This window comes from Rhinolophus ferrumequinum, chromosome X (genome assembly GCF_004115265.2).
Source record: "Rhinolophus ferrumequinum isolate MPI-CBG mRhiFer1 chromosome X, mRhiFer1_v1.p, whole genome shotgun sequence".
Taxonomy (NCBI): domain Eukaryota; kingdom Metazoa; phylum Chordata; class Mammalia; order Chiroptera; family Rhinolophidae; genus Rhinolophus; species Rhinolophus ferrumequinum.
In genome coordinates, this window is record NC_046284.1 from 33864264 (window position 1) to 33891182 (window position 26919).

At 38.3% G+C, this 26919-nt stretch overlaps 1 protein-coding gene across 10 annotated transcripts in view; it reads right to left on the minus strand.

Annotated features, from left to right (window-relative positions):
- Positions 1-26919, minus strand: part of GRIA3 (glutamate ionotropic receptor AMPA type subunit 3) — a 555596-nt gene that overhangs the window by 163539 nt on the left and 365138 nt on the right. For 9 of the 10 annotated variants that reach the window (XR_004423667.1, XM_033112237.1, XM_033112265.1 and 6 more), the window contains 4 exons: positions 26639-26806; positions 10658-10762; positions 9668-9775; positions 8275-8481 (listed from right to left, as the gene is read on the minus strand). Coding sequence is in view for 9 of the 10 variants with exons in the window: in XM_033112237.1 (XP_032968128.1) it covers positions 8275-8481; positions 9668-9775; positions 10658-10762; positions 26639-26806 (588 nt within the window). In the remaining variant the exon portion in view is untranslated. The remainder of the gene's footprint in view (positions 1-8274; positions 8482-9667; positions 9776-10657; positions 10763-26638; positions 26807-26919) is intronic. The other variant, XM_033112270.1, reaches the window with a different exon arrangement.

Below are 26919 nucleotides of genomic sequence, written 5' to 3' on the forward strand. Positions count from 1 at the left end.
GATTGCAGCTAACAAGTGGGGTTGGTTGGTTGGCAGAGAAGCGGACGGCAGGTTGCAGATCATGTGGATCCTGTTTCCTGTGTCTCCAACCCAGCTGCCAGTGACACTATAGTGGTATGACTCCCCTATCTATGGCTCCATTGGTGTTCCTGTTTGGCCTCATCATATCCTGTGTTCTTATGTGGGGAGTGGGAGCTGAGACCACCCGTGACACCCAGCATGACAATTTATAACCCAACAAACTCATACATACCGGGATGATGTACGTAAGTCTGACAAGTTTGAGACAGAAATGACAATTTAAACGTTATCAATTTTTTTAGCTGAAAAATTTACATTATAGCTTAAAAGTATTTTCACCTGATTATCTGATATAAAAGTTGGAACCCACCTGGAGGCTATGAATGAGCTTGTCAGCCACCATTATAAAGCACTTTCTGAAAGCAAGGAGGAGGATGAGAGAAAGGAGGTAGGTAATGTACTGGCATGTAATGCATAAGATATTATATGTTATCTGAGAGAAAATGTAGACATGACCTGTCTTATCCTTAAGTTTCTAGTAGCCTTCGGCAGACATTTCATTTGAAAAGTTTAAATGTATTTGCCATGCAGGGAGTCACATGGGGTCTCAGCTCCCGCTCCCCATATAAGAACGCAGGACATGGTGAGGCCAAAAAGAAACACCCACGGAGCCATAGATAGGGGAGTCATACCACTATAGTCTCGCTGGTGGCTGGGTTGGAGACACAGGAAGCAAGAGCCACACTATCTGCAACCCGCTGTCCATTTGTCTCTGCCAACCAACTTCACTTGCTAGCTTCAGTCCGCCCTGCTAACTGCAATCCGCTACTCTTGCTAGCTCAACTACCATCTTCTTGCTAGCCCCCATTTTTCTGCTAGCGTAACCACAGCAGTTATATTCGTGGCCAATGACTCACTGGTTACAGCTGACGGCCAACTAGCCACAGCTGGTGGCCATCCAATCACAGTTGATGACCATTTACTACCTGAGCCAACACCTTTCCACGTGAAGCTGAGAGGCTGGAAACTGCACTCCTGGTTCTGTCCCCACAGTATTGAAAAAGGAATGGAGGCAAACTAGACAAACTAGACAATATAAATATAACTGCTGCATGTTGGGGGGACAGGATGTAAACTGCTTTATTGGCTATACTCTTGGGGATATTTACTGTCTCCAGTTGTTAAGATCTGTAGAAAGGGATGAGGTCTATTTAAATCTGTGCAACAACAAGCAGTATCACAACAGGATCTTGTTTCTTTATCCAGAACAAATGTCTCAGTATGTCCCAGGGCTTCTTATCTTTGGGGAGCCGAGAGAGTTAAAGACAAAATAAAGATAAAAGAGTGTCCCTGGATCTTGGTAAAGGCAATGTGAGACTAAATTTGGTCGGAAATATTTCCCCACTGTCTCAGCTCAGAATGGCAGACTTCCATGTGTCATTAATTCTCCTTCCTGGAGTTCATATGCATCATTTGAAAGAAGGACATTTTTATCAAACTATCAGCCTTCCTGCCAAAGCCCAGTGTAATCACCTGAAGAATAGAAGAGAACACTTGGCATCTGTTACTGCACGCTTGCTTCTTTGCCTTTTAGCTGGCAGGACAGATCGACTTTCTTTCTTAATGGAAAATGAGTCTATCTTAGAATAGTGACAACCTAAGAGATAATTTCTTCTAGGTAGAGAAATGTCAGTGTGAGTAGCATCTATAAAATTGTCATTTGTCTTGAGAGTGTGAAGGAGTCTGAGGATACCTAAGGGATGTGAACTGGAATCAACCATCCCCAACCCCATCTTTGTCTCTAAGATCTATGCTTTCTTGGAAGCCAGAGGTACCAATCTGGGCTGTAGTTTTGTCTGGCTTTTCTCAGGGCAACTACTCTCCCCATCTTTAGTTCTTTAAATTTTTTTTTATTAGTTTCAGGTGTACAAAACAACATAATGATTAGACATTTACACACTGCACAAAGTGATAACACAATCAAGTCTACTACCCCTTTGATATCGTACATAGCTATTACAGTACAATTGACTATATTCCCTATGCTATAGTTTACATCCCATGGCTATATATGAATATATACATATATATATATATATATACACATATATATACATATATGTATATATATATACACACACACATATGTGTGTGTGTATACATATGCATATATATGCATATATGTGTGTGTGTGTGTGTGTGTGTGTGTGTGTGTGTGTGTGTATGCATATATATGTAGTGGGGACAGAGCCAGGATTGCGGTTTCCAGGCTCTCAGCCTCACGTGGAAAGGTGCTGGCTCAGGTAGTAAATGGTCATCAACTGTGATTGGATGGCCATCAGCTGTGGCTAGTTGGCCGTCAGCTGTAACCAGTGAGCCATTGGCTACTAATATAACTGCTGTGGCTACGCTAGCAGAAAATGGAGGCTAGCAAGAAGATGGTGGCTGAGCTGGCAAGCGTGGATTGCAGTTAGGATGGCGGGTTGCGGAAAGTGTGGATCCAGCCTCCAGTGAGACTATAGTGCCGCCAGCGAGACTATAGTAGTATGACTCCCCTATCTATGGCTCTGTGGATGTTCCTTTTTGGCCTCACCATGTCCTGCGTTCTTATGTGGGGAGCGGGACCAGAGACCCCGCCTGACATCCTGCACGATTTATATATATATATATAAAACTGTTGACATTCAATATCATTGTATATTGGTTTCAGGTGTACAACATAGTGGTTAGGCATTTACATAACTTTTGAAGTGTTAAGTCTAGTACCCATCTGACACTGTACATAGTTTTTACATTATTGACTATATTCTCCACACTGTATTTCACATCTCCATGACTATTTTGTGACTAAAAATTTGTACTTCATAATCCCATCACCTTCCTCACCCATTCCCCCAACCACCCTCCCATCTAGCAACTAGCAGTTTGTTCTCTGTAACTATGAATCTATTTCTATTTTGTTTATTCATTTATTCTGTTCTTTAGATTCCACATATAAATGAGATCATATGGTATTTGTCTTTCTCTGACTTATTTCACTCAGCGTAATATTCTCTAGGTCCATCCATGTTGTTGCAAATGGCAAGATTTCATTCTTTCTGATGGCAGAGTAATACTCCATTGTATAAATGTACCACGATTTCTTTATTCAATCGTCTATTGATGGGCATTTCGGTTGTTTCCATTTCTTGGCTATTGTGAACAGCACTGCAGTAGACATAGGAGTGGATATATTTTTTCACAACAGTGTTTTTAATTTCTTTGGTTAAATCCCCAGGATTGGAATTGCTAGGTCATAAGGTAGTTCTGTTTTTAATTTTCTGAGGAACCTCCATAGTGTTTTCCATAGCAGCTGCACCAATTTTCAATCCCACCAACAGTGCACAAGGGTTCTCTTTTCTCTACTTCCTCTCCAACACCCCATCCTTAGTTCCAAGTCCTAGAAACATAAGGCATTCTGTCCGCTGAGAGGCTTCCTTTTGTCAATTAGGACCTCAGTGTTCTTCCAGCCCTCTTCCTCACTCCCTGTTTCTGTTATGTGATATTTATTCTCAAAGGGCATAACCCCCCCAGATGTCTACATTGGGTTTTCAAATATTTCAAGTGGTTACTACAGATGTATATTACATTTTCCTGGAGGCCACAGATATGCAGAATGGGTATCTTGGATGGAAAACCTTATAATCCAACTAGATTATGAAGGCGGGGGGGGGGATGCTATATATGATAGAAAATCAATCTTCCCATAGTCTCACAAGCTTAGTAAACTGAGCCAGTATGACCCAGTGGATAGACCACTGGACTAGGATTTATGAAATCTGAGTTATAGTCTAAACTCTGTCAAACTGTATCAGTGTTTGACCTTCTCATAATTCCTGCCACCATTCCTGTCATTCCTGGTTTACCCAATGGCCAGTTTTAATGGTCTGGTCCTGGCTGGTACCCACAATTATCTGTGAAATGAATGAAAACGTAGGCTAAAGGATGCTTAAGAGCCTTGCTAGCAACAAAATGTTTTTTTTTTAAACTTTTATTTATTTTAAGTGTGTTTTTCCAGGACCCATCAGCTCCAAGTCAAGCAGTTGTTTCAATCTAGTTGTGGAGGGCACTGCTCACAGTGGCCCATGTGGGGATCTAAACTGCAACCTTGTTAAGAGCACCACTGCTCTAACCAACTGAGCTAACCAGGTGTTCCAATAAAATGTTTCTAAATATCCTCTTAAAACTCATGCTATTTGGAAGCCATAAAACTTGTGGTCTGCAAGTCATTTGAGCTAGAGACAATTACCAAGTGATGATGTTACAAACATCCAGCTCAAAATCCACACTGGTAAAAGCAAGTAGACAGTTTCAAGTTCGTAATGTCCTGAAGAGCTTACATAATAGGGCACATCGTGTCCTACTGACATTCGTTTCAAAAATAGATGATACAAGGTACCCCAAATATCAATCTTGTTTTCTTTAGAGGAAAAAAAGACCATTTAGAAATCATCTGAAAAGAGGCCAATTGGCTTCTTTCTTCTGTAACAAATTTAATTCATTTTGATTCTTTCTTGAGACTTATGGCAGATACTGAAATCTCCTTTGCAAATCTTTTTTCATCTCTGCCTTTCTTCATTTTTCCCTTACTCTGATCTGTTTTACATACTAAAAGCATAAGAGAAAATACCCTAAAGATAAAGATAAAGCTATCTGTGTAGTGTTTATGTTCATTGCAAGAAGTAGATCCATGTTCTCTATCCTTTTGCTTATTAAGCACTCAGGGAAATCACTGGGGATTTTCTGCCCTTCTTTTTCTTAAATAGTTTGCAAACCACAAGAGGCCAGGCCTAGCAGAAATGAATGTCTGTGTTTTCACTTTTCTCCATTTCTATCAATGATAGACAAGTTGAAAACTTCCCAATGCTGAAAGATTAAAACTTCTAAATAAAAATGAAAACATATTTAGCTTATGAGATCATCATCCTCTCTGACAGCGCTCTCACTCCAAGCATGAAAAGAACATCCATTTTTCATAGCCACAGGTTTTAGAGGAAAGTAAAATTTGGCAGTCCACTCAAATGGGTTATTTTGCTATCAGTTCCCTGGAATTACCATGTGTTATAATCCTAGAAAGCATCTCAATCTTGTTCTAGGTCAGGGAAGGGAGGAGACTTTTCTGTAAGAGCCTTCTCTAGCTATTACTTTTGTCTTCAGTAGAAAGAACTGACTCTGGGTGGTGAACACACAATGTTATTTATAGATGATGTAATACAGAATTGCACACCTGAAGTCTATGTAACTTCACTAACAATTAACTTTAATTAAAAAAAAAAAAGAAAGAAAGAACTGGAGGGGAAAGATAGGAAGGCTCCAGGAAATTTTTTACCTATCCAGCAGTAGAGAGATGGCTTCTAAATTACTAAACAAATAAGGGACTCTCTAATTCTCAAGCTCCCTCACTCACACATGCACAAATTGCAAAGAGGAATATAATGTGGAGATTAAGTGGTTACAGTACAGAGGACATGCCAGAGGAGAGACCAAAACCAAGTGAGAAATCTGACTTCCTCTATGCCACTGTGTCTAATGTTCTGCTCAATGCCAGGAGGTCACTGAGTTATTTATAAAGTGTGACATGTTTTCTTTTGAAATCCTAGAGAGTTCTGGCTATTGAGTCACAATGGGCTAGAAGAGCTCGTGTCAGTTCTTCCCTGGCCCATTAGAAACTGACACCCTAAATTTCTTGCCATGCTTCTGTGGCCAAACACTTTTCTCAGAATGGCTAAGGCACCAAGGGCCTTTGCAGTAAATTTCAACTGTATTTTAGGATGGGATGAGTCTGAAACAACACTTTGGCTATAGGGTAATACAGGGCAATGATTAAAGAACATGGACTTCATACTCAGAGACTTGGGTTCAAATTATTGGGTCACTACAAGCTGTGTGACATGAGACTTCACCTCTCTAGGCTTCAATTGTCTCATGTGTAGAATGATGTCAAAAATGGCACCTCCCTTGGAAGTATGTTGTGAGGATTGGGTTACATAATGCCTGTAAAGCACTTAGCACAGTATCTGGCAGCCAGGAAATATACAGCAAATAGTAGCTAACAACAACAACAACAACAAACAACAACATTATAGGATTACCTCCTACCGTGAACTCAACTTAATGCATTATTGCATGTCAGGCATTCATTAGTTAGAGCAAAAAGTGACTATCTACTATGTACCAGGTAATGTGCTAAGAACAGGGGAGAGCTTTGAGCAAGACAGGACATTTTTGATCCTGAATGTTGGGAAGAAGAGGAATAGGAAAGAGAAGACTTGATCACCAACTTGTAAAATGAGAGGTTAGAGCTGTGTCAAGACCATTCAGAGCTTCTCAGTGTCCTTGGAAAGCATGACAGGTGCTCTGCCCCTTATTCAGCTCCACCTTTTCTGGCATTAAAAGCTCTTTTCTTTATCATAACTGGTTGGGTTCACTTGAATCTTATCTTCAACTCAGCCCTGCCCTAGTTCCCAGAACCAAACTTGGCCCAAGACAGGAGATAATTGGCTCCAGCCCCATAGCTGTGGGCTAAGGTTAAAATTGCCTTCCTGCTTGTCTGATTGGAAGGTGGTGCCCTAGTTTTGATATTTGAGGTCCAGTCTCATTTTAAGCCTTAATTCCCTTTCCATGCCCTTATTTTTAGAAATGAACTGCCTTTGTACTTGTTCCCGAGGCCCTGTTCCAAAAACTTATTTAATGACCACAGTACTATCTTATAGTTGGATACTCACACCATATTCTTGCTGATTACCATTTCAAGTATTAGAGTCCTTATCCTGAACCTCAGTTCAATGGGTAACTTGGACATTTGCTTCTTGACAGCTTCGTTTCAGTATATCCACCTTCTAGATTCTTCTGTCTTACCCTAACCTGTGGTCTAGACAGCTTTGCAAGTAATCCTTGTCTGTTAGAACTAAACTTTTGCCAATCACCACCTGCACTGAGGTGAGTTCTCTAGTGATTAGTTTGCCTACTGGGCTGTTCTTATGCCCAGTTATCTCCATATGTCTCACTGGGTGGCCCAAGATCTGACATTACTAATCAGAGGCCAAAACCTTTTAAAGCAAAATCATGGAGGAGCTCTGAAGATAGGCTGTACTTTTTAAAAAAGCCATAATTATCAGTATAATTATTTTGTACTTGGCCCATGGACAAGCCCTTGGCAATGCCATTCTGTTTATTCATTAATTTATTCAACAAGTATTTATTGAACTTCTGTTATGTGCCAGCCTCTGAGATATTGAGTTAATATTTGTCCTCAAAGGAGTTCATAGTTTAGTTGGGGCAACTGAATTTGTAAATAGATTATTATAATACTAGTTCAAAAGTACTGTAAGAAAGCAAAAAGTACTCTAAGGAAGCAAAAAGTAGGGGCACGTAACCAGACTGCAGCTGGGTGAAAGGTATTAGGGAAGGCGTCCTGAAAGAGGTGACACCTCTGAGTTCTGGAGAACTGGTAAGTGATGTTAGCTGGCTAAGAGAGACAAAGGCATTTTCAGGCATGCCCTAAGTTAGAGCTGGACATCTTTAGGGAACTTCACATAATTTTTCTATAGCTGGAACATTGAGTGTGAAGGGGAAAGAGTACAAGATGAAGCTAGAGAGGTAGGTGGATGCCAGATTATGAAGCACGTTATTTACTGTGCTAAGGAACATGAATTTTATCCTGATTTTTAAAGTGGTAAATTACAATAATGTAGACATCTGATTTGCCAGGGTAAGAGCAGAGGTAGAGAAACCAATTAAAAGAGTGAAAAATGGTAAGAAACTTAATTAAGAAGACGATGGTGGGAATGAAGAATGTGTCTGGATTTGAGAGACCAAAGAATTGAATTGATAGGGTACGGCAATTGACTAGATATGGGGGGAGCAATGAGAAAATATGACCAGGTTGCTTAAGCAACTAGGTAGGTGGTGACTCTGCTTTCTGAGACAGGGAACACAGAAGGAAGAAATTTTCATTAGAGGGCAGCTTGTATGTAATGTTGCCAAATAGAGTTCCCCAATTCTACTTTCCTTTTAGTAAAATAATCCTGTTGCCCAAAGTATGCTATTGACAAGCTACTTTTACAGAATTCAGGTGTAAAATAAAACCATTTTTCTTACAGATCATATAAAAACAATACAATTGGATAAGTATTGCACTTGAAAATTAAATCCTCTATCTTTGTTAATTGAAAAGCATAGAAGTAAATGAAAATAGAGTTGAAAAGAACTTACCCCATAGACAAGTTCTCCAACCATGCCATTCCATATTTTAGTCTCTGGATCTCTTGCACCATATTTCCCGTCACCAACAATGGACAATTTGTATTTGATTCGTACATGTTTGGCTATTTCATAGGCTAAGTCTACACAATAGCCTTCATATCGTTCATTTCCTTCTAGTTGCTCATGGTTCTTCTTATACATTACATATGGTGATTCCTTTAGGACCAGAAAGAAGATCAAAGGATTACTCCTATACATTTTTCTAAGTGATGATAAATGTAATCACGAAGTCCTCCTTCCTCCATCCCTGCCGTGGCTATTGACCTTTGGTGTGTAAAAAGAGATTTTAACTTTTTTGCTTAATAAGCAGAAGAGCTTCAATCAACTATTCATTGGGCTCTATATTCCTCAGAGTCCTTAACTGATAATTTAAGGAAGTAAAGAAGGATTTAAGTTATTTTTGAGAGTTGGAAAGAAGGATCAGTTTCTACCTGTAAAGTCTTTGATTTAGTCAAACCATGTAAGTTCACCTTACGTGAAGGTAAACTGCCTTTGATTTCTTGGGATTTACCATGTAGGAACCACAGCCAACCCAGGCAAGCCCTAGGGAAACACTGTGATCTTTGTGAGATCAGAGTCTGTGGCTTATTCATTTTTACATCCACAGGGCCTAGTACAGTACCTAGGACAAAATAAGTATTTGATATGTATGTTTAATGGAAAGGTAAACTTCAGTCTAATCTCCATTCAATTAGTCACAATTTCAGACTTAATGGCATACTCATTTTTAAGTGAGGTTTGTATTTTATTCAGTAAAAACATACCAGCTTTTAGAAAAACATTTTAAAACTAAATGAGAATACTATCTCACATTTCAGTAGTGCTTTAAATTTTGCAGAAAAGCTTTACATGGTGAATATTGCCTTGAAATGGCCTTATGGCACATATAGGATATTATTATATCCATTCTATAAATTAAAAAAAAAAAACAACAACACACGACCTGAGGCTCAGAGGAGATGTGACTTGTACAATTAAGCACAAGTTTACTAGTGGTAAACCAATTATTAGAACCCCAATTTACTCTCTCCTCTGCGCAATGCTGTCTCCCGCACAGTGAAGAATTAAATTTGATGTCCAGATGAAACATCAGTCCTATAGTGGAAGGAGGGGGGTAAAGAGGAGAATGATATCTGAAACTGTTCCAAATTTCTATTATTTTTCTTTTAAAAATGAGATTCATTTCATTATAATGGCACAATATTTCGAGAGGTTCCTAAGCTGACCTATTGGAAGTTTTCACTGTTTTAACTTGAGGTCTTTCTTACTGGCTGAATAATGTTTTTCAGAAAGCAGAAGTCTTGATGTACAGAAAACCCACCTACCTTCTGTCTATACTTACCAGAATGGTAGTCACTACTATAGTCCGGTTCTCTGACGATGCACTATCATTGCTAATTTGCTGATCTGAGAAAGGTACAAACCTTTCATATTCATTCCAGTAGCCAGCCTAGAAAGAACAGACATTTGACTTGTTGCCTATTTTTCACTCAAAAAGTACACCATGAAATTCAAGTGCTGTGGAATGAAACTTTTTTTAAGTCACTTGATTTTTATAGGGATTGATGTCCTGTTTCCCTCTGTCTTGCTATCGAAACCAGGACCCCAACACCAACACACACAGATGTTTTGTTTCTTCATCCTGGGGGTACCCATCCCTACCTTACTTTTACCGATATTTTGTAAAATAATTTAGCCCTCTGTAGGATGATCAGCCTTTTTTTTCCCTTTAAATTCATATAGCAGAAAAATACTTTACTTTGAACTGTAGGAAAGCTGGGATATGTGGGGTGGGAAACCAGTGAGTATCCTGTAGAAATGACACAGGATATTTTATGTACTGAGGTTTTATCAAATGGATACTAAATCCCCACTGCGTACCTAACTCAGCTATTAGTGTGATAGAAGCAAAATGGTTATTATAACACTTAGCTGTAGAAAAACATACTTTGTTCAGAGTCCTTTTGGTGGGTAAGTTGGCAAACTGAAGAGATACCTACTTTCCAATTCTTTTGCTAAAAGTGCGTGTACCTTGGCAGCTTCTGTTTAAGTAAAAACATGTTGTAAAATTTATAATTCCTTCCTTTTATTGTAGGAAGCTGTTAATAACTCTTTTGTCTACCACTTATAGAACCAACCTCAGAGAGAAATAATCTGGAACACTGATTATAAAACAAATCTGCATCATATCTATACTACTCACTAAATGGAAAGGCAAAAACGATGTGTGGGAATTTGCTTTGTGTATGTTTCCTAACTCCTGTTTTCTTGCATCTGAGTTCTGTCACCTTTCAAAAGACTTTTTCTTTGGACATCTGTTTTGGTTACTTACTTTTCGAGAACCAGTGACTTTCATTTCATACACATCGATGGTATAATTTGTCCTACGTCCATAAGTGTCAAATTGGATGTTTCCAGTCATTCCTTGTACTTGTACCTGATAGAAAGAAAAATGTAAAATTTTAAACTAGCACCATATTATCGAAGGCAGTGGGATGCCCTAGGTCTCTGGGATGAGGTCTGCCAACAGATCTTGGAGTTTTGGAGAACTTTTATCTTGAGTCATTGAGATATATATTTACCAGATAATGTCTGTACAGATCTTCGTTTCCTCTCCAGTATTTTCTAGGTATGCCTTTTTAATAATGAAGCTTCAAGTGGGTATTATAGGTGATTACCTACATGATACAATGAGGGCCCTACCACCACTTTTTAAAGGGTCTTAAATTTCCATCTTTAGTCACTTAAGGGAGTAGCCTGAAGAGTAGTCTTAACTAGGTTAATGAATTCTTCTAAACAGTGAGTTCCTTGGGGACTGTGGCTGTGTCTTACCTTAGTATTTCCAATATCTGAACATAAACTGGTTTCAGTAACATGGCCTCTGGAGCTCCTGAATTCATATTTTAGCTTCCTCACTTACTAACTGTGTATCCTTGAGTATGTTCCTTAATACTTTTGTACCTTAATATCCTAATCTGTAAAATGGGAAATCCTAGAAGTACTTATCCCTCTAAGTTGTTGGGAGGATTAAATGAGTTATACACATGTTATGTTTAAAACAGTGTCTGACATGTAATAAGCATTGAAATACATGGTAGCTATAATAATAATTATTATTAATCAAAATAAATTTAGTGCTGTTTCTTGAAAGAGTTACACTTATCAGCTACCATAGTAACATGTATGAGTTTTTCCTTATTTTTTAACCTATGCCCAGCTACATACAGGTAGCAGAAAGCTAGGCCATGGAGAGATAATCCATAGACTCATGAGGTTGGTTAAGTCTAAGGAATCAAGAGTATGGAGTACTAGATAAGATAGTTAGAGATACTGGAATAGCCTGAACACCTTTTGTTATGCCAAATGCAGGTTCATGTATGCCACCATTTTTCCTGGGTCTGGGCCCAGTGTTATAAACAAACAAGAGGCCATTTCTGCTGGGTGGAGAGATTTCCTTAACTACTTTACAGTTAAGGGATACTGCACGAAAGACTCTCTATAAATATGTCAATATTGTTATCCACTTGAATTACTCGTAAGGCAAATAAGGGTTGAGGAATTTGCTTCAAAGAAAAAGAATCTCATTTTTCTAGGATAAAAGATGGAATACTTTTACATCACTTATAGAAAGTGACAAGCTGTAGGCACATCAGAAGTGGTAATAGGCTTGTGCTAAAGAAGACAACATTGATGGCAAATATTAGGGAACATCTTTTTAAAGGGAAAGAGGCTTCTTCACCACCAACAAGAAATTGGAATTCTGTTGAAGGAGAAATGCTCCAATGTGACTTCCTGAAGACAAGATGACTGTCCTATTGACCAAATAAACCTAAGCAGTATTGTCAGCTTAGGCTTGCAGAGAAGGTGATATCACACTTATAGTTAAAGGCAAAGTTCTTTCTTGAGATAGAAATTACTTTTCCAGTAGAATAGATCTTGTGCATTCTATGATGCATGAAAAATTCTTTGCAGTCTATTTTAAACATTGAATTCTAGGAGAGAAGATAGATAGGACAGAGACACTGGTAAAGGAACTTATTAAGGAAATCCTTCATTACTGAAAATAGCAAAGGTTTCAAGTCTCATTAAAAATTGTATATTTCTCGATTATATCACAGAAATGGCGGCATGAAGAGTGCTTCTTGAAATCTCTCCTGGAAGATAAAACAACTTGAACAGCCATAATTCAACAAAGGATTCCCTGTATGGCACACAGGAACACTTAAGAGACCTGCAAATCAAATTATCTGAAGGTGGGAAAATTGGGCAAGAGAGGGAGGAGGGAAAGAGAAAGTGCAGAGACATGGACCACAGGTCACAGCACACAGACTGGAGTAGTCATGAGAGAGGAAAGAATCCGGGCTGCCAGCACACCCCTTATGGCCCACAATCCCACCTGAAGGATCAGCATATAATACCACTGAATCTAGCACTCGTGGCATAGACCTCGGGGCAAAGAATGAATAAAGAAGAGTGAGAATGATGGTTTAAGCCCTGACCCCCAGGCAGAAAACAGACACAGAGCCTGGTTGCCTCCCCCAGCCTTCCCACAGCTTGCCCCACAGCTACCCTCCCAGGGTTAGAAGCAGGCTCCAGAAGAACTGGTAGCAGTGTCACATTAAAGACCAGAATATTTCCAACCCTGAGAAATGCAGCCCTCCACAACAGACTCACAGTGCAACTACCTATGGGAAAATGGAAGGAACTGTAGGGGCAAGAGAACAGTGGATTGGTAGTTGCCATTGCTCAGAGTCACCTCTTACAACACATCCTGCCCCCACATTTCTGGGTGGATCCATGCAGGGGCAACCAGAGTGCTGAGACACATAGGCTCTGCATTGGGCTGCAGGGGGAACATTGGGACTTCAGAAGCTCAGATGTTTATCGTTCTTCACAACCTCCCATGGAAGGGATATCCTGAGACCCAGGGAACCTGCTCACAGTGAAAAAACATACTTTCCGGGGAACACCACCATCACATGAGAAGCTGGAACAATGCAAAATATAATGCTACAGTGTGAGAGAGAATAAAAGGCTGCAGCAGGAGAGAAAATAAAACGTTTCAGCAACACCTACTTGAAAGCGAAATAAAGACCTCTTCATATCAACCTGCTGCAGAACCCACTTCTATAGATGCCCAGGAAGAGAAATATAAATTCATTAATTGCCACAAATAACTAAGCTAACAATTTAGCTTAGAAAGAAAATGAAAACTCTACAGAAAGTGAACTTAAAGACATGGAAATATGTGACTCAAATGACAGAGAATTCAAGATTGCTGTTCTGAAAAAACTCATTGAGATGCAAGAAAACACAGACAGACAGTTTAATGAACTCAGAAACACAATCAAAGAAAAAAATGAATGTGTTACCAAAGAGATTGAAATTTTAAAAAAGAACCAAATAGAAATTCTGGATGTTAAGAATTCAATAAAAGAAATGAAGAATGAAATAGCCAGCTTAGCTAATAGAGCTAACCAGATGGAGAAAAGAATTAGTGACATCGAAGACAGAAATCTGGAAATTACACAGATGGAAGAAGACAGAGACTGGAGTTAAAAGAAATGAAAGAACTCCACAAGAACTGTCTGACTCCATCAGAAACAGCAACATAAGAATAATGGGTACACCAGAAGAAGAGAGACGGGAACAGAGTATATTCAGACATATAGTCAATGAGAACTTCCCAAACTTGTGGAACAATGGGATCTTAAATCAAAGAAGCAAATAGAACACCTAATTACCTCAATCCCAGCAGGCCTTCTTAAGGCACATTGTATTGAAGCTGTCAAAAATAAATGACAGAGATTTATGTAACTTTACTAACAATTGTCACCCTAATAAACTTCAATTAAAAAATTAATGACAGAGAAAAATCCTCAAAGCAGTCAGGGAAAAGAAGACGGTAACATAAAAAGGAAAGCCCATTTGGTTATCATCAGATTTTTCAGCTGAAACTCTACAAACCAGGAGGGAATGGAATCAAATATTCAAACTATTGAAAGAGAGAAATTATGAGCCAAGAATAATATATCCAGCAAAGATATCCTTTAGATATGAAGAAGGAATAAATACCATTCCAGACATACAGAAGCTGATGGAATTTTCTAACACAGGACCTGCATTACAAGAAATACTAAATGAGACTATTCAACCTGAAACAAAAAAATCAAGAGAATACAAAACCATAAGTAGTATTACGAATAGACAGAAGCAGAAAATGGCAACCATTACAAAAAACAGGACACTATATACTTAAGCATAATATACAGGATAAAGAAGAAAAAAGCATTAGAAAAAGGGAAAAATATGAAAAAGGCAACTGGCTACTGAAACTCAGAAATCAACACACAAGTAGGGATAATTTGTGGCAAGAAAAACATAAAAGGGGAGATAGTAAAGGTCTGAAACTGCCAATGGGAATGGAGCTAAGAAGCATGATCAAGAAAAAATACTACTGTAAATATGAATTTTTTTTTACAATGGTAACCATTCAAAAAAAAACACGAAGAACTGAAATTCGAATATATAACATAAAAAAAACACACAGAGGGAAAATCATAGCATACTACCACACTGAAACAACAGAGAGTAGCAAAAAGGCAAAGAAACAAAGGAGAGACCGAGCCACCAGAAAACAAAAGACAGAATGCTAAGAAATCCTTACAATATCAATAATCACCCTAAATGAAAATGGATAGAACTCACCAATAATAAGGCATAGAGTAGCAAGTTGGATCAAAAAGCAAAACCCAACCATATATCTCCAACAGACACATCTCACTACAAGGACAAATACAGACTCAAAGTGAAACAGTGAAAATCCATACTCCAAGCAAATGGAGAAAAGCAGGTATGGCATACTTATATCAGAGGAAATAGACTACAGATACAATAAGTAACAAGAGACAAAGATGGACGTTTCATAGTGATAAAGGGGGAAATACAAGAAGGCATAACAGTCATCAATCTTTATGCCCCCAATCAGGGAGCATTGAAATAAACAAAGCAACTACTAATAGAACTAAAGGGAGAAATTGACTAGAGCACAATTATAATAGGGGAGCTGAATACATCATTGAGAACTATGCATAGATCACCCAAAGAAAATAAATGAGGAAATATCAGCCCTAAATGACACATTAGATGAAATGGACATAATTGACATTTACAGAGCACTTCATCCTAGAACATCAGACTATATATTTTTTTTCTAGTGTACATGGAACATTCTCAAAGATAGACCATGTATTGGGACATATAACTAGCCTCAGCAAATTTAAGAAGATTGAAATCACACCACGCATATTCTCTGATCACAAGGCTTTGAAATTGGATATCAACTGCAAAAAGAAAGCAGGAAAAAACACAGATATGTGGAGATTAAACAACATGCTTTTATAGAATGACTGGGTCGAAGAAGAAATACGCCAGAGATCAAAAGATACATAGAAACAAATGACAAGGAAAATACATCCTATCAAAATTACTGGGATGCAGTGAAAGCAGTAAGAAGAGAGAAATTTATATCATTACAGACCTATATCAAGAAAGAAGAAAAATCCCAGATAAATAAATTCACATTACAACTCAAATAAATTGAAAATGAAGGACAAATGAAACCCAAGGTCAGCAGAAGGAAGGAAAGAATAAAAATCAGAGGAGAGTTAAATGAAATAGAGTGCAAAAGGACAATAGAAAAAATTAATGCAACAGAGCTGGTTCTTTGAAAAGCTTAATAAAATTGACAAACCCTAGGTTAGACTCACTAAGATAAAAAGAGAAAAGACAGGATGTCATAGGAATGGTGGCAGTGAGGTGGTCTTCTTGAGTTCTCCGGAACTTACCACAAATTGAACATCTATAACCCATCAAAGGACACTCTGCTCATCACACAGAACAGACAAGAAACTCCTATGTACTAGGATTACTTGAAGGTGGGCAAATTGGGTGAGCAGGGGAAGAGGGACCGGAGAGGCTGCAGAGATGCAAGGGGTCCCAGGACAGAACAAAGACCACAAGAGCCAGGAGGTGGGCTCTCTCCCTGTGTCCCATAGCTGATCTCTCTTGCCCAGAGAGCAGCATATCCAGCATTTGAGGCAATAACCTCAGCTGAGACCTCCAGCTGGGCCCTACGTTGGACAAAGGAAGTAAACACCATACCTGGGCGTCTCCACCTACTCTCCCAATCATACCCCCTCCTTTCCAGAGACTCAAGCTGGCCCCTGAACTAAGGATTAATGTCAGATTACAGAGGAGCCTGAGCGGTCAGGATCAGGGAAGAGCTGGCTTGCAGCTCTGACCCAGGGAAGAGGCTGGGAAGACTGTGACACTGCTGGGCTGGGAGAGAGAAGACTCCTCCATCCTCAGACCCACCTTTTCTGGCCTGCCAGTGGCAGGGCAACTACAACTGCGGAGACAGTCCCAGGTGTCAGCAGTAGGCAGCAGATGCAGCTCTGGGCTTTCAGCAGCTCAGAAATCTCACACCCTCCACACACACAAGCACACACACACACACACACACGGAAGAAGTGCCCGAAGACTCAGGAGACCTGGGAACAGGGCTGGTTGTGTTACTCTCAGTGCGCATATGTGAAACTGCACTGACTTTGTAAAAAACTACCATCCAGACCCCATAGCCCCACTCATCTAAAACTGCAATCCCAGGGTAACTCTGGGCAACAGGTGACCGGCTCTACCGGCACACACTCAGAGGACTCTGGCACAGCAGAGGACAACCTAGAGATTACTTGGTGAGATTAAGCCAAGACTGGCACTGCTTTTTTTGTTCTTTTTGGTTTTGTATTATTGATATTTTTGCCTGTGTTGAGTGTGGGTTATCAGTTGTTTTTACATGTGAGTGTATTTGGTTGTTTCTTTGTTGTTGTTGTTGTGCTTGGTGATTTGTTTTGTTCTGAAATTGTACTACACTGGGCCCAGCTCAATAGGCACAAGATTCAACACACCCTGTAGTGCAGGGGATCCTGCCGATTTCGCCATGTGTCATGCAGGGTGTCAGGCGGGGTATCCTGCCGACTACGCCAAGTGTCATGTGGGGTGTCAGGAGGGGTCTCTGGTCCCACTCCCCACATAAGAACGCAGGACATGGTGAGGCCAAAAAGGAACACCCACGGAGCCATAGGTAGGGGAGTCATACCACTATACTCTCACTGGCAGCTGGGTTGGAGACACAGGAACCAGGAGCAACACAATTCTCAACCCTCACTACGCCGCTTGCAGGCTCAGCCACCATCTTCTTGCTAGCTCCGCCTTTTTTCTGCTAGCCTAGCCACGGCAGTTATATTCATGGCTAATGGCTCACTGGTTACAGCTGACGGCCAACTAGCCACAGCTGCTGGCCATTTGATCACAGTCGATGGCCATTTACTACCTGAGCCAGCACCTTTCTATGTGAGGCCGAGAGCCTGGAAACTGCTTTTTGGGGCTCTGTCCCCACACACCCAGAGGCCAACTCCTGACCAAACCAGAGTATTACCGGGTTTGACATACAAGTAAACACTCCCAGACGGAATTCTCTACAGGCACAAGAGACCATACGGGCCAAGCCTCATTTGAGCAGTCAACCCTCACGCAGCAGAACATCCACTGTGGGCAGAGCCAAGTCACAGCTAGTCAGCCTAGGAGTCAATCCCACCTACTAACAAGCCAAAAGCAATTAAAGATCAAATTTAATAGGACAATGTAAAGAACACAAGAGTTACCCTTGGAGCACACACACAGGAGAAGAAGGAAGTGGTGCAAGTCAAATATAAAGGAGGCATACTACATAAGATAACCCAGCAAAAACCAAGAACCCTAGGGCATCTACCTAATACATCGAAGCAAACACAACAGAGAGAGTCAGCCAGAGCTGGAAACAAAGAAATATGTCCGAAATAAAAGAACAGAAGAAACCTCCAGAATTGGAACCAAATGAAATAGAGATAACCGAATATCAGAGACAGAGTTCAGAACACTGATGATAAGAATCTTTAAGGAGTTTAGTGATGACATAAAGAAGGATAGAGAAATCATAATGAACAATCAGTTAGAACTAATGAATACAATAACTGAAATAAAGAACACACTTGAAGGGTAGATGAAGCAGAGGATTGAATCAGCAACTTAGAAGACAAGTTAGCAGAGATCACCCAAACAGAACAACAAAAAGAAAAAAAGAATAAAAAGCAATGAAAATGGTTTAAGAGACCTCTGGGATAACAACAAGAGCAACAAAATGTGCATCATAGGAATACCAGAAGGTGAAGAGAGGAAGCAAGGGATCAAGAACATATTTGAAGTAATAATGTCTGAAAACTACCCTAACCTGGTGAAGGAAACGGACCTACAAGCCCAGGAAGTGCAGAGAGTTCAAACCAGAATAAATCCAAACAGGTCCACACCAAGACACGTTATAGTTAAAATGGCAAAGGTTAAAGAAAAAGAGAGAATCCTAAAAGCAGCAAGAGAAAGACAGCGGGTTACATAACAGGGAATAAGACTATCAATTGAGTTTTCTACAGAAACATTGCAGGCCAGGAGGGAGTGGCAGGCGGTACTCAAAGTGATGGAAAACAAAAGCCTACAACCTAGATTGCTTTATCCAGCAAGGCTATCATTTGAAACGGAAGGAGAGATAAAGAGCCTGCCAGAAAAGAATAAGCTAAAGGAATTTATTACCACAAAGCCAGCATTGCAGGAAATATTAAAAGGGCTTCTGTAAACAGAAGAAAGATGAAAACAATCTAACTACAAATTTAAAAAATGGCAATAACTATGTAACTATCCATAATCATTTTAAATGTAAATGGACTAAATGCTCCAATCAAAAAGCATAGGGTGACTGTGTGGATAAGAAAGCAATACCCTTGTATATGCTGTATACAAGAGACTCACCTCAGATCAAAAGACACACACAGGCTGAAAGTGAAGGGTCGTAGTAAGATATTTCATACAAATGGAAAGGAGAAAAAAGTTGGAGTTGCAATATTTATATCTGACAAAATAGACTTTAAAATGAAGAATATATTAAAAGACAAAGTTGGGGACTATATAATAATAAAGGGATCGATCCCCTTAAGATTAGGAGCAAGGCAAGGTTGCCCACTTTCTCCACTTCTATTCAACATAGTACTGGAAGTTCTAGCCACAGCAATCAGACAAGAAAAAGAAATAAAAGGCATCTAAATTGGTAAGGAGGAAGTAAAATTGGCGTTATATGCAGATGACATGATACTTAATTGAATTTGGCAAAGTAGCAGGATACAAAATTAATTTTCAGAAATCAGTTGCATTTTTATATACCAATAATAAAATATCAGAAGGAGAAATTAAGAAAACAATCCCATTTACAATAGCTTCAAAGACTATAAAATACCTGGGAATAAATTTAACCAAAGAAGTAAAAGATCTGTACTCAGAAAATTGTAAGATACTGAAGAGAGAAATTAAAGAAGATACAAATAGATGGAAACACATACGATGCTCAGGGATAGGAAGAATTAATATAGATAAAATGTCCATACTGTCTAAGGCAATATACAGATTCAACGCAATTCCTATCAAAACACCAAGGACATTTTTCATAGAAAATAGAATATATAATGCTGAAATTTATATGGAACAATTAATGACCCTGGATAGCCTCGGCAATCTTGAGAAATAAGAACAAAGTGGGAGGTATAACGATATCTCACATCAAATTATACTACAAGGCTACAGTAATCAAAACAGCATGGTACTGGTATAAAAACAGACACAGAGATCAATGGAACAGAATAGAAAGCCCAGAAAAAAAATCCATGCCTATATGGTCATTTAATCTACAACAGTGGAAGTAAGAACTTACGGTGGGGTAAAGATAAATGGTGCTGGGAAACCTGGACAGACACATGCAAAAAAATGAAGCTGGACCACCTCCTTACACCATATAAAAGAATAAATTCAAAATGGATTAAATACTTAAATGTAAGCTCAGAAACCATAAAATTCCTTGAAGAAAATATAGGAAGAAAGTTTAGACACATTACCTGGAATAAGATTTTTACTGATATATCCCCTTGGGCAAGTGAAGTAAGAGAAAAAATAAACATGTGGGACTACGTCATTCTAAAAAGTTTTTTTAACAACAAAGGAAACCATCAATAAAACAAAAAGGGATCCTACTGAATGGGAGAAGATATTTGCCAATGATATATCCGATAAGGGGTTAATATCCCAAATTTATAAAAAACTCAGCTCAACTCCAAAAAAACTAACAACCCAGTTAAAAAATGGGCAGAGGACATGAAGAGACATTTTTCTAAAAAGGACATACAGATGGGAAACAGACATGAAAAAATGCTCAATCTCACTAATCATTAGAGAAATGCAAATAAAACCACAATGAGATGCCACCTCACCCCAGTCAAAATGGCTATCATCAATAAATCAACCAACAGCAAGTGCTGCCGAGGACGTGGAGAAAAGGGAACCCTTGTACACTGGTGGGATTGCAAATTGTTACAGCCGCTATGGAAAACAGTATGGAGGTATCTCAAAAATCTGAAAATGGTTGGAAAATTAATCTGGGGAACGTAATTTAGTGGTTACCAGAGGGTAAGGGGGTTGGGGGGTGGGAGATGAGGGTAAGGGGGATCAAATATATGGTGATGGAAGGAGAACTGACTCTGGGTGGTGAACACACAATGTAATTTATAGATGATGTGATACAGAATTGCACACCTGAAATCTATGTAATTTTACTAACAATTGTCACCCCAATAAATTTAAAAAAAATAATAAAAAAAGAAAAAAAAAAGAAAATTACTTTCCAACCATATAATAAAAAGTAACAAATATAAAGCCAAAAAAAAAATCTGAAAATGGAACTACCTTATGATCCAGCAGTTCTACTCCTAGGTATCTATCTGGAGAAATCCAAAACTCTAATTCAAAAAAATTTATGCACCCCTATGATTATTGCAGCACTATGCACAATAACCAAGACCTGGAAACAACGGAAATGTTCATTGGTAGACAACTGGATTAAGAAACTCTGGTACATTTATACAATGGAGTATTACAAAGCCATAAAGAAGAATGAAATCTTACCATTTGCAACATTATGGACAGACCTAGAGAACATTATGTTAAGTGAAATAAGTCAGACAGAGAAAGACAAATACCATAGGATTTCACTTATATGTGGAATCTAAATAAAAAAATAAATGTTTGAACTAATCAGCAACAGTCTCAGAGACATAGATGAAAAACTCAGTGTTGCTAGATGGGAGGGCAGTGAGGATAAGGGGAAAGGTGGAAAGGTGAGGGGATTAGAAAGCACAATTGGTAATCCCAATATTGCCACGGGTATACGAAAGTCAATTTGGGGAATGTAATCAATAATGTTGTAAAGATTTTGTAGGGTATCCAATGGACACTTGTCTCATTAGGGTGACCACTTCAGGGATGATATAGATGCCGTATCACTGCACTGTACACCTGAAGCTGAAGCTGAACAATTGAATGTCAACTACAATTTTATATTCATATATAGTTACAAGAAGCAGAGTACAGTATTAGGAATAGTGACAGTGTAAATTTAATGGCTGTGTGCGACGTCAGAGTGGTAGTGGACGGGGAAGGAGGGTTGTCACTGTGTGAGGGATATAAACGATAAATGTCTTACTATTACATTGTCTTGTGCACCTGAAAGTAATAAAAAATGTTAAAAAACAAAAAAAGAGGAAAGACACTAATAAACAAAATCGGAAATGAAAGAGAAGAAGGTTAAACAGATGCCAGAGCAATACAAATGATCATCCAATAATACTAGGCAGGACTGTATGGCACCAAATTCAACAACCTAGAATAAATGAAGAATTTCATAGAGATATACCCTTCCTAGGCTTAATCACAAAGAATTGGAAAATCTGAATAGACCAATCAACGGTAAGGAAATTGAATCAGTTATCTGAAAACTTCCCAAAGGAAAATGTCTGGGACAAGATGGCTTCAGTAATGAATTCTACCAAACATTCAAAGAGGATCTAATACCTGTCTTACTCAAACTCTTCCAAAAAATTGAAGAAGAGACAATATTCCCTAACTCATTTCACGAGCCAACATTACCCTTATACCAAAACCTGGTAAGGATAACACACAAAAGGAAAACTACAGACCAATATCTCTGATGAATACAGATGCAAAAATTCTAAACAAAATTCTTAGAATTCTGTTTAGGATCTAATACCTGTCCTACTCAAGGATCTAATACCTGTCTTACTCAAACTCTTCCAAAAAATTGAAGAAGAGACAATATTCCCTAACTCATTTCATGAGCCAACATTACCCTTATACCAAAACCTGGTAAGGATAACACACAAAAAGAAAACTACAGACCAATATCTCTGATGAATATAGATGCAAAAATTCTAAACAAAATTCTAGCAAATCGAATGCAACAATGCATTAAAAAGATTATTCATCAAGACCAAGTGGGGTTCATGCCAAGGGCTCAAGGATGTTTCAACATACGCAAATCCATCAATGAAATATACAACATGAAATAAAGGACAAAAATCATATGATTATATCAATTGATGCAGAAAAAGCATTTGACAAGATACAACATCCATTTATAATTAAAAGACTTAATAAAATAGGTATAGAAGGAAAATACCTTAACATAATAAAGGCCATATATGATAAGCCCTCAGCTAATCTCATAATTAATGGTGAAAAACTGAAGCCCTTTGCTCTACGTTTAGGAACACCCCAATAAATTAAAAAAAAAAAAGATATATGTGCTCCAATGTTCATTACAACTTTATTTACAGTGGCCAAGACATGGAAACAACCAAAATGTCCTTTCATAGATGATTGGATAAGGAAGATGTGGTATATATACACAATGGAATACTATTCTGCCATAAGAAAAGTTGAAATAATATCATTTGGAACAACATAGATGGATCATGCATGAGATTACTAAGTGAAATAAACCAGACAGAAAAATGAAGAACTGTATGATTTTACTGATATGTGGCATATAAAACTGAAAACAACAAAAGAATAAGACAAACAAATGAGAAACAAAGACTCATAGACACAGACAATAGTTTAGTGGTTACCAGAGGGTAAGGGGGTTGCGGGGTGTGAGATGAGGGTAAGGGGGATCAAATATATGGTGATAGAAGGAGAACTGACTTTGGGTAGTGAACACACAGTGGATTTATAGATGATGTAATACAGAATTTTACACCTGAAATCTATGTAATTTTACTAACAATTGTCTCCCCAATAAATAATAATAAAAAAAGAAAATCACATTTGTTTTCAACAAAGAGAAAAAAAAACAAAAAAAAAATCCTAAAAGAACAAGACAAACAAATGGAGAAATAATAACTCATAGACACAGAAAATAGTTTAGTGGTTACCAGAGGGTAAGGAGGGAGGGGTTTGGTAGATGAGGGTGAAGGGGATCAAATATATGGTGATAAAAAGAAATGACTCTGGTTTGTGAACACACAATATGATATATAGATGATGTATTACAGAATTTTACACCTGAAATATATGTCGTTTTGCTAACAATTGTCACCCCAATAAACTTGAATGTAAAAAAAACGAGTATTTAATAACTAAATACAAATACAAGTTGTATATTTGTAAAGATCCAGCCTATATAGACCTAGTTTACAAACTGGATATCAGTCTATACCTTGGTATTTTGAAGAGATTTCCGACCCCATGAATAGAACTTTTGGGGAGCAGAACTAGAATTGTACAACAACTCAGAGAGAATTCTATTTTTAAGGATGTGAATGTCAGTGACAGTTTCCTACTATCCATCTTGGATCCTTTATTAATCCTTCCTGCCCCCACCCCAATCTGTATTAGGTGCTTCTCCTCTGGGTTACCATCACTTCCTCTGTAGAACTGAACCATAGCATTTTAATCATCTAAGTATTTCTATCTCCCCTCCTTGATTGGGAGCATCTCAAGATGAGAGACATTCTTTTTCTGTGTTCTCAGCAACTAATACAGAGCCTGGAATTGAGCACATGCTGAATAAAATGTTTACTGAACAAGTGGACATATCTCCTGAGTTAAAATTGTGACGTATTTCAGTAGACTGGGCTGAGGCTGATCTTTGCACTATCCATAGATTGTGAGGAAAATGATTACCCAATTTGCAAGTGGCTTTAAGGTCTTTCAAAACATCTCTTTATATGTTAACAGTTTAAATGTGAGCTCCCCTCATCTTATTTCATGTTTGCATACTAACTTGGAGCCTGATACATAGTTGATGGTACTCAATAAATATTTACTGAATGAATGATATTCTTATTTATTCATTAAAACTGGCCCCTTAGGAGCCTCTATCAGGCAATGATTTTGTATAGTAGACTGCTTTGAAGGATGAGAATGATGTATTGAGCAACAGCTATGTGTTAGTCACAATGAGGGATGCTTTTAACATCATGCATTCTCACTTTTAATTAACTCAAATCAAATGGGATTTCTTTTAATATAGTAAAACCTTAGATGCTTCAAACCATCCTCCCTTGCAGTCCCTCTGAATAGTGGACTTTTCCTGAGCATTTATTACAGGGGAACATCTACTGTTGGAGAAGTGTTGATACTTTCCAGCCTCTGGAGCAATAGGAAGAGATTGGCCTGTAGAAAGAGATCATTAAAGAGAGTCAACTACACAAATTCTTTTGGTTGAGTGTTTGATCTTTAGGACTTGGGGAAAAATTACTTATTTGGCTTATAGCTTGAACTTTATTAGTGACTTAGACATACAGAAACTATTTGTGCAATAATATGATCAATATAATTTTTTTCTATTCAAATTTATTTCTTGTCCTTCACTTTGGTAGCCAGTTCTCTATTTTGGGAAGATAGTTGTTTGTCTCATGAATGGGGAGTCAATTGGAGATGCTAGAACTTGCACCTTGAGGTTTTGTTGATGAAAACTCCTTTTGATTCACTGAAGGAGAGTTTTATATTTCACACATCACTATGTTTCACCTGACAATGCAAACCTTATAACTGCTGTGAAGGTTGAATTTAATTAACTGCTCTTTAAAATTGTACAGTGTTACCTCCATAAACCACGCTTAGGGCATTCACTAGGGAACTGACATATGACATAAAAATCTACATGATGGGAGAATGAGTCATATCTCTTTCTTGGAAAGACACTGGGGCTACTAACCCCTTTTGATTGAATGCTTCCAACTTGGCAAATTTAAGGCAGCTGTAAGAGAGTCAATTACACAAAATGATGCATGTTATGAGGCCATTACAAATTCTTTGTTGCTGGGTTGTGCACAGAATTACCTTATCATTGCCTATCTCTTTGTTAATTTGGATGTCCCAAACATCAGGATAATTAAATAAGTAGAAATAAGAGTCTTGAACTCTTGAAGTCTCATTTTAATGCACACAGGCACATATAGCATAAAGCAAAATATTTAGGAAAGAGCTCTTGCTTGCAAAGCTGCAATGAATGGGTGATCCTGCTCCTAGTGTAAATAATGGAACCTGTTCAAAGGACACTGTAAGAAGCCTTAAATAATCTCCTGCCCTGTAAATACTAAAATCAAGTGACCTATTTGACTGTATCCATTGATTCCTTGTACTTTAAGCTTTTTCTTTGGGGCATTAGGAATAGCCTTTTAAGTAGGCCTAGAAATGGATCATGTTTTTTCATTTAACCAAGTAGAATAGTATACAGGTACTTTTTGATAATAGAAATACTATCACACTGATTTAGTTCCAAAGTCCATCCAGGCTAATCATTTTTCTGATGAGCCAGAGGATTTTGCTGTCCTTTGTAATGTCTACCTTGAAGTTAGGAGCTTCCTATAAAATATCCCATTCCCCCTAGTAACATATTTCTGGAAAGTTTGAATTTTTTGAAGCCATTTACAATGTCAATCCACAACTTTTGAGTTTAATTTACTACCTACGCTGTAGCACAGAACTAAATATTAACTTGCCTTAAATCTGCCATTTTTTAAGTTTCAAGGAAGAACCTTCTAATTTTAGATTTCTAGATTTTGGTAAATAAGTATCTTTGGTCATATTTCTGCACACTCTGACCTTCTATTGAGTCTGACCCTATTCCTTTTTTGTTGTTGCTAGAACCATAGGTCTTTTTTGTATTAGTTTCAGATGTACAAAACAATATAATAGTTAGACATTTACACCCCTCACAATGTGGTACTTCCCTCTCCCTTATGATCCCATTCCTTTTACTATGTCTTTTCTAAAGATTGAGGTCTCTTTTTTGTGCCCAATAATCCATAGTAGTGGTTACCATTTTCAGAGCTCTCTCAATGTCAATTCCTTGACTCCAGGGCACAGCAGGATTTGCTAAGCAGTCTCCAGCACTGCCTCTGCGGGACACATCCACTCGCTGCCTCCTCAGGTAGCGGAAAGCTTCTGCTATGACCAGTATTGCATCGTGCGTCAGTGCAGATGTATACTGAAATGGATGTATAGAAAACAAGATATCATGAAAAATGCCCTCAAAACTTGCCTTGTTATTTATCGTTTTCATTCATCTCCACCTCTTCCTCGAAGAGGAAGAATTCCTCT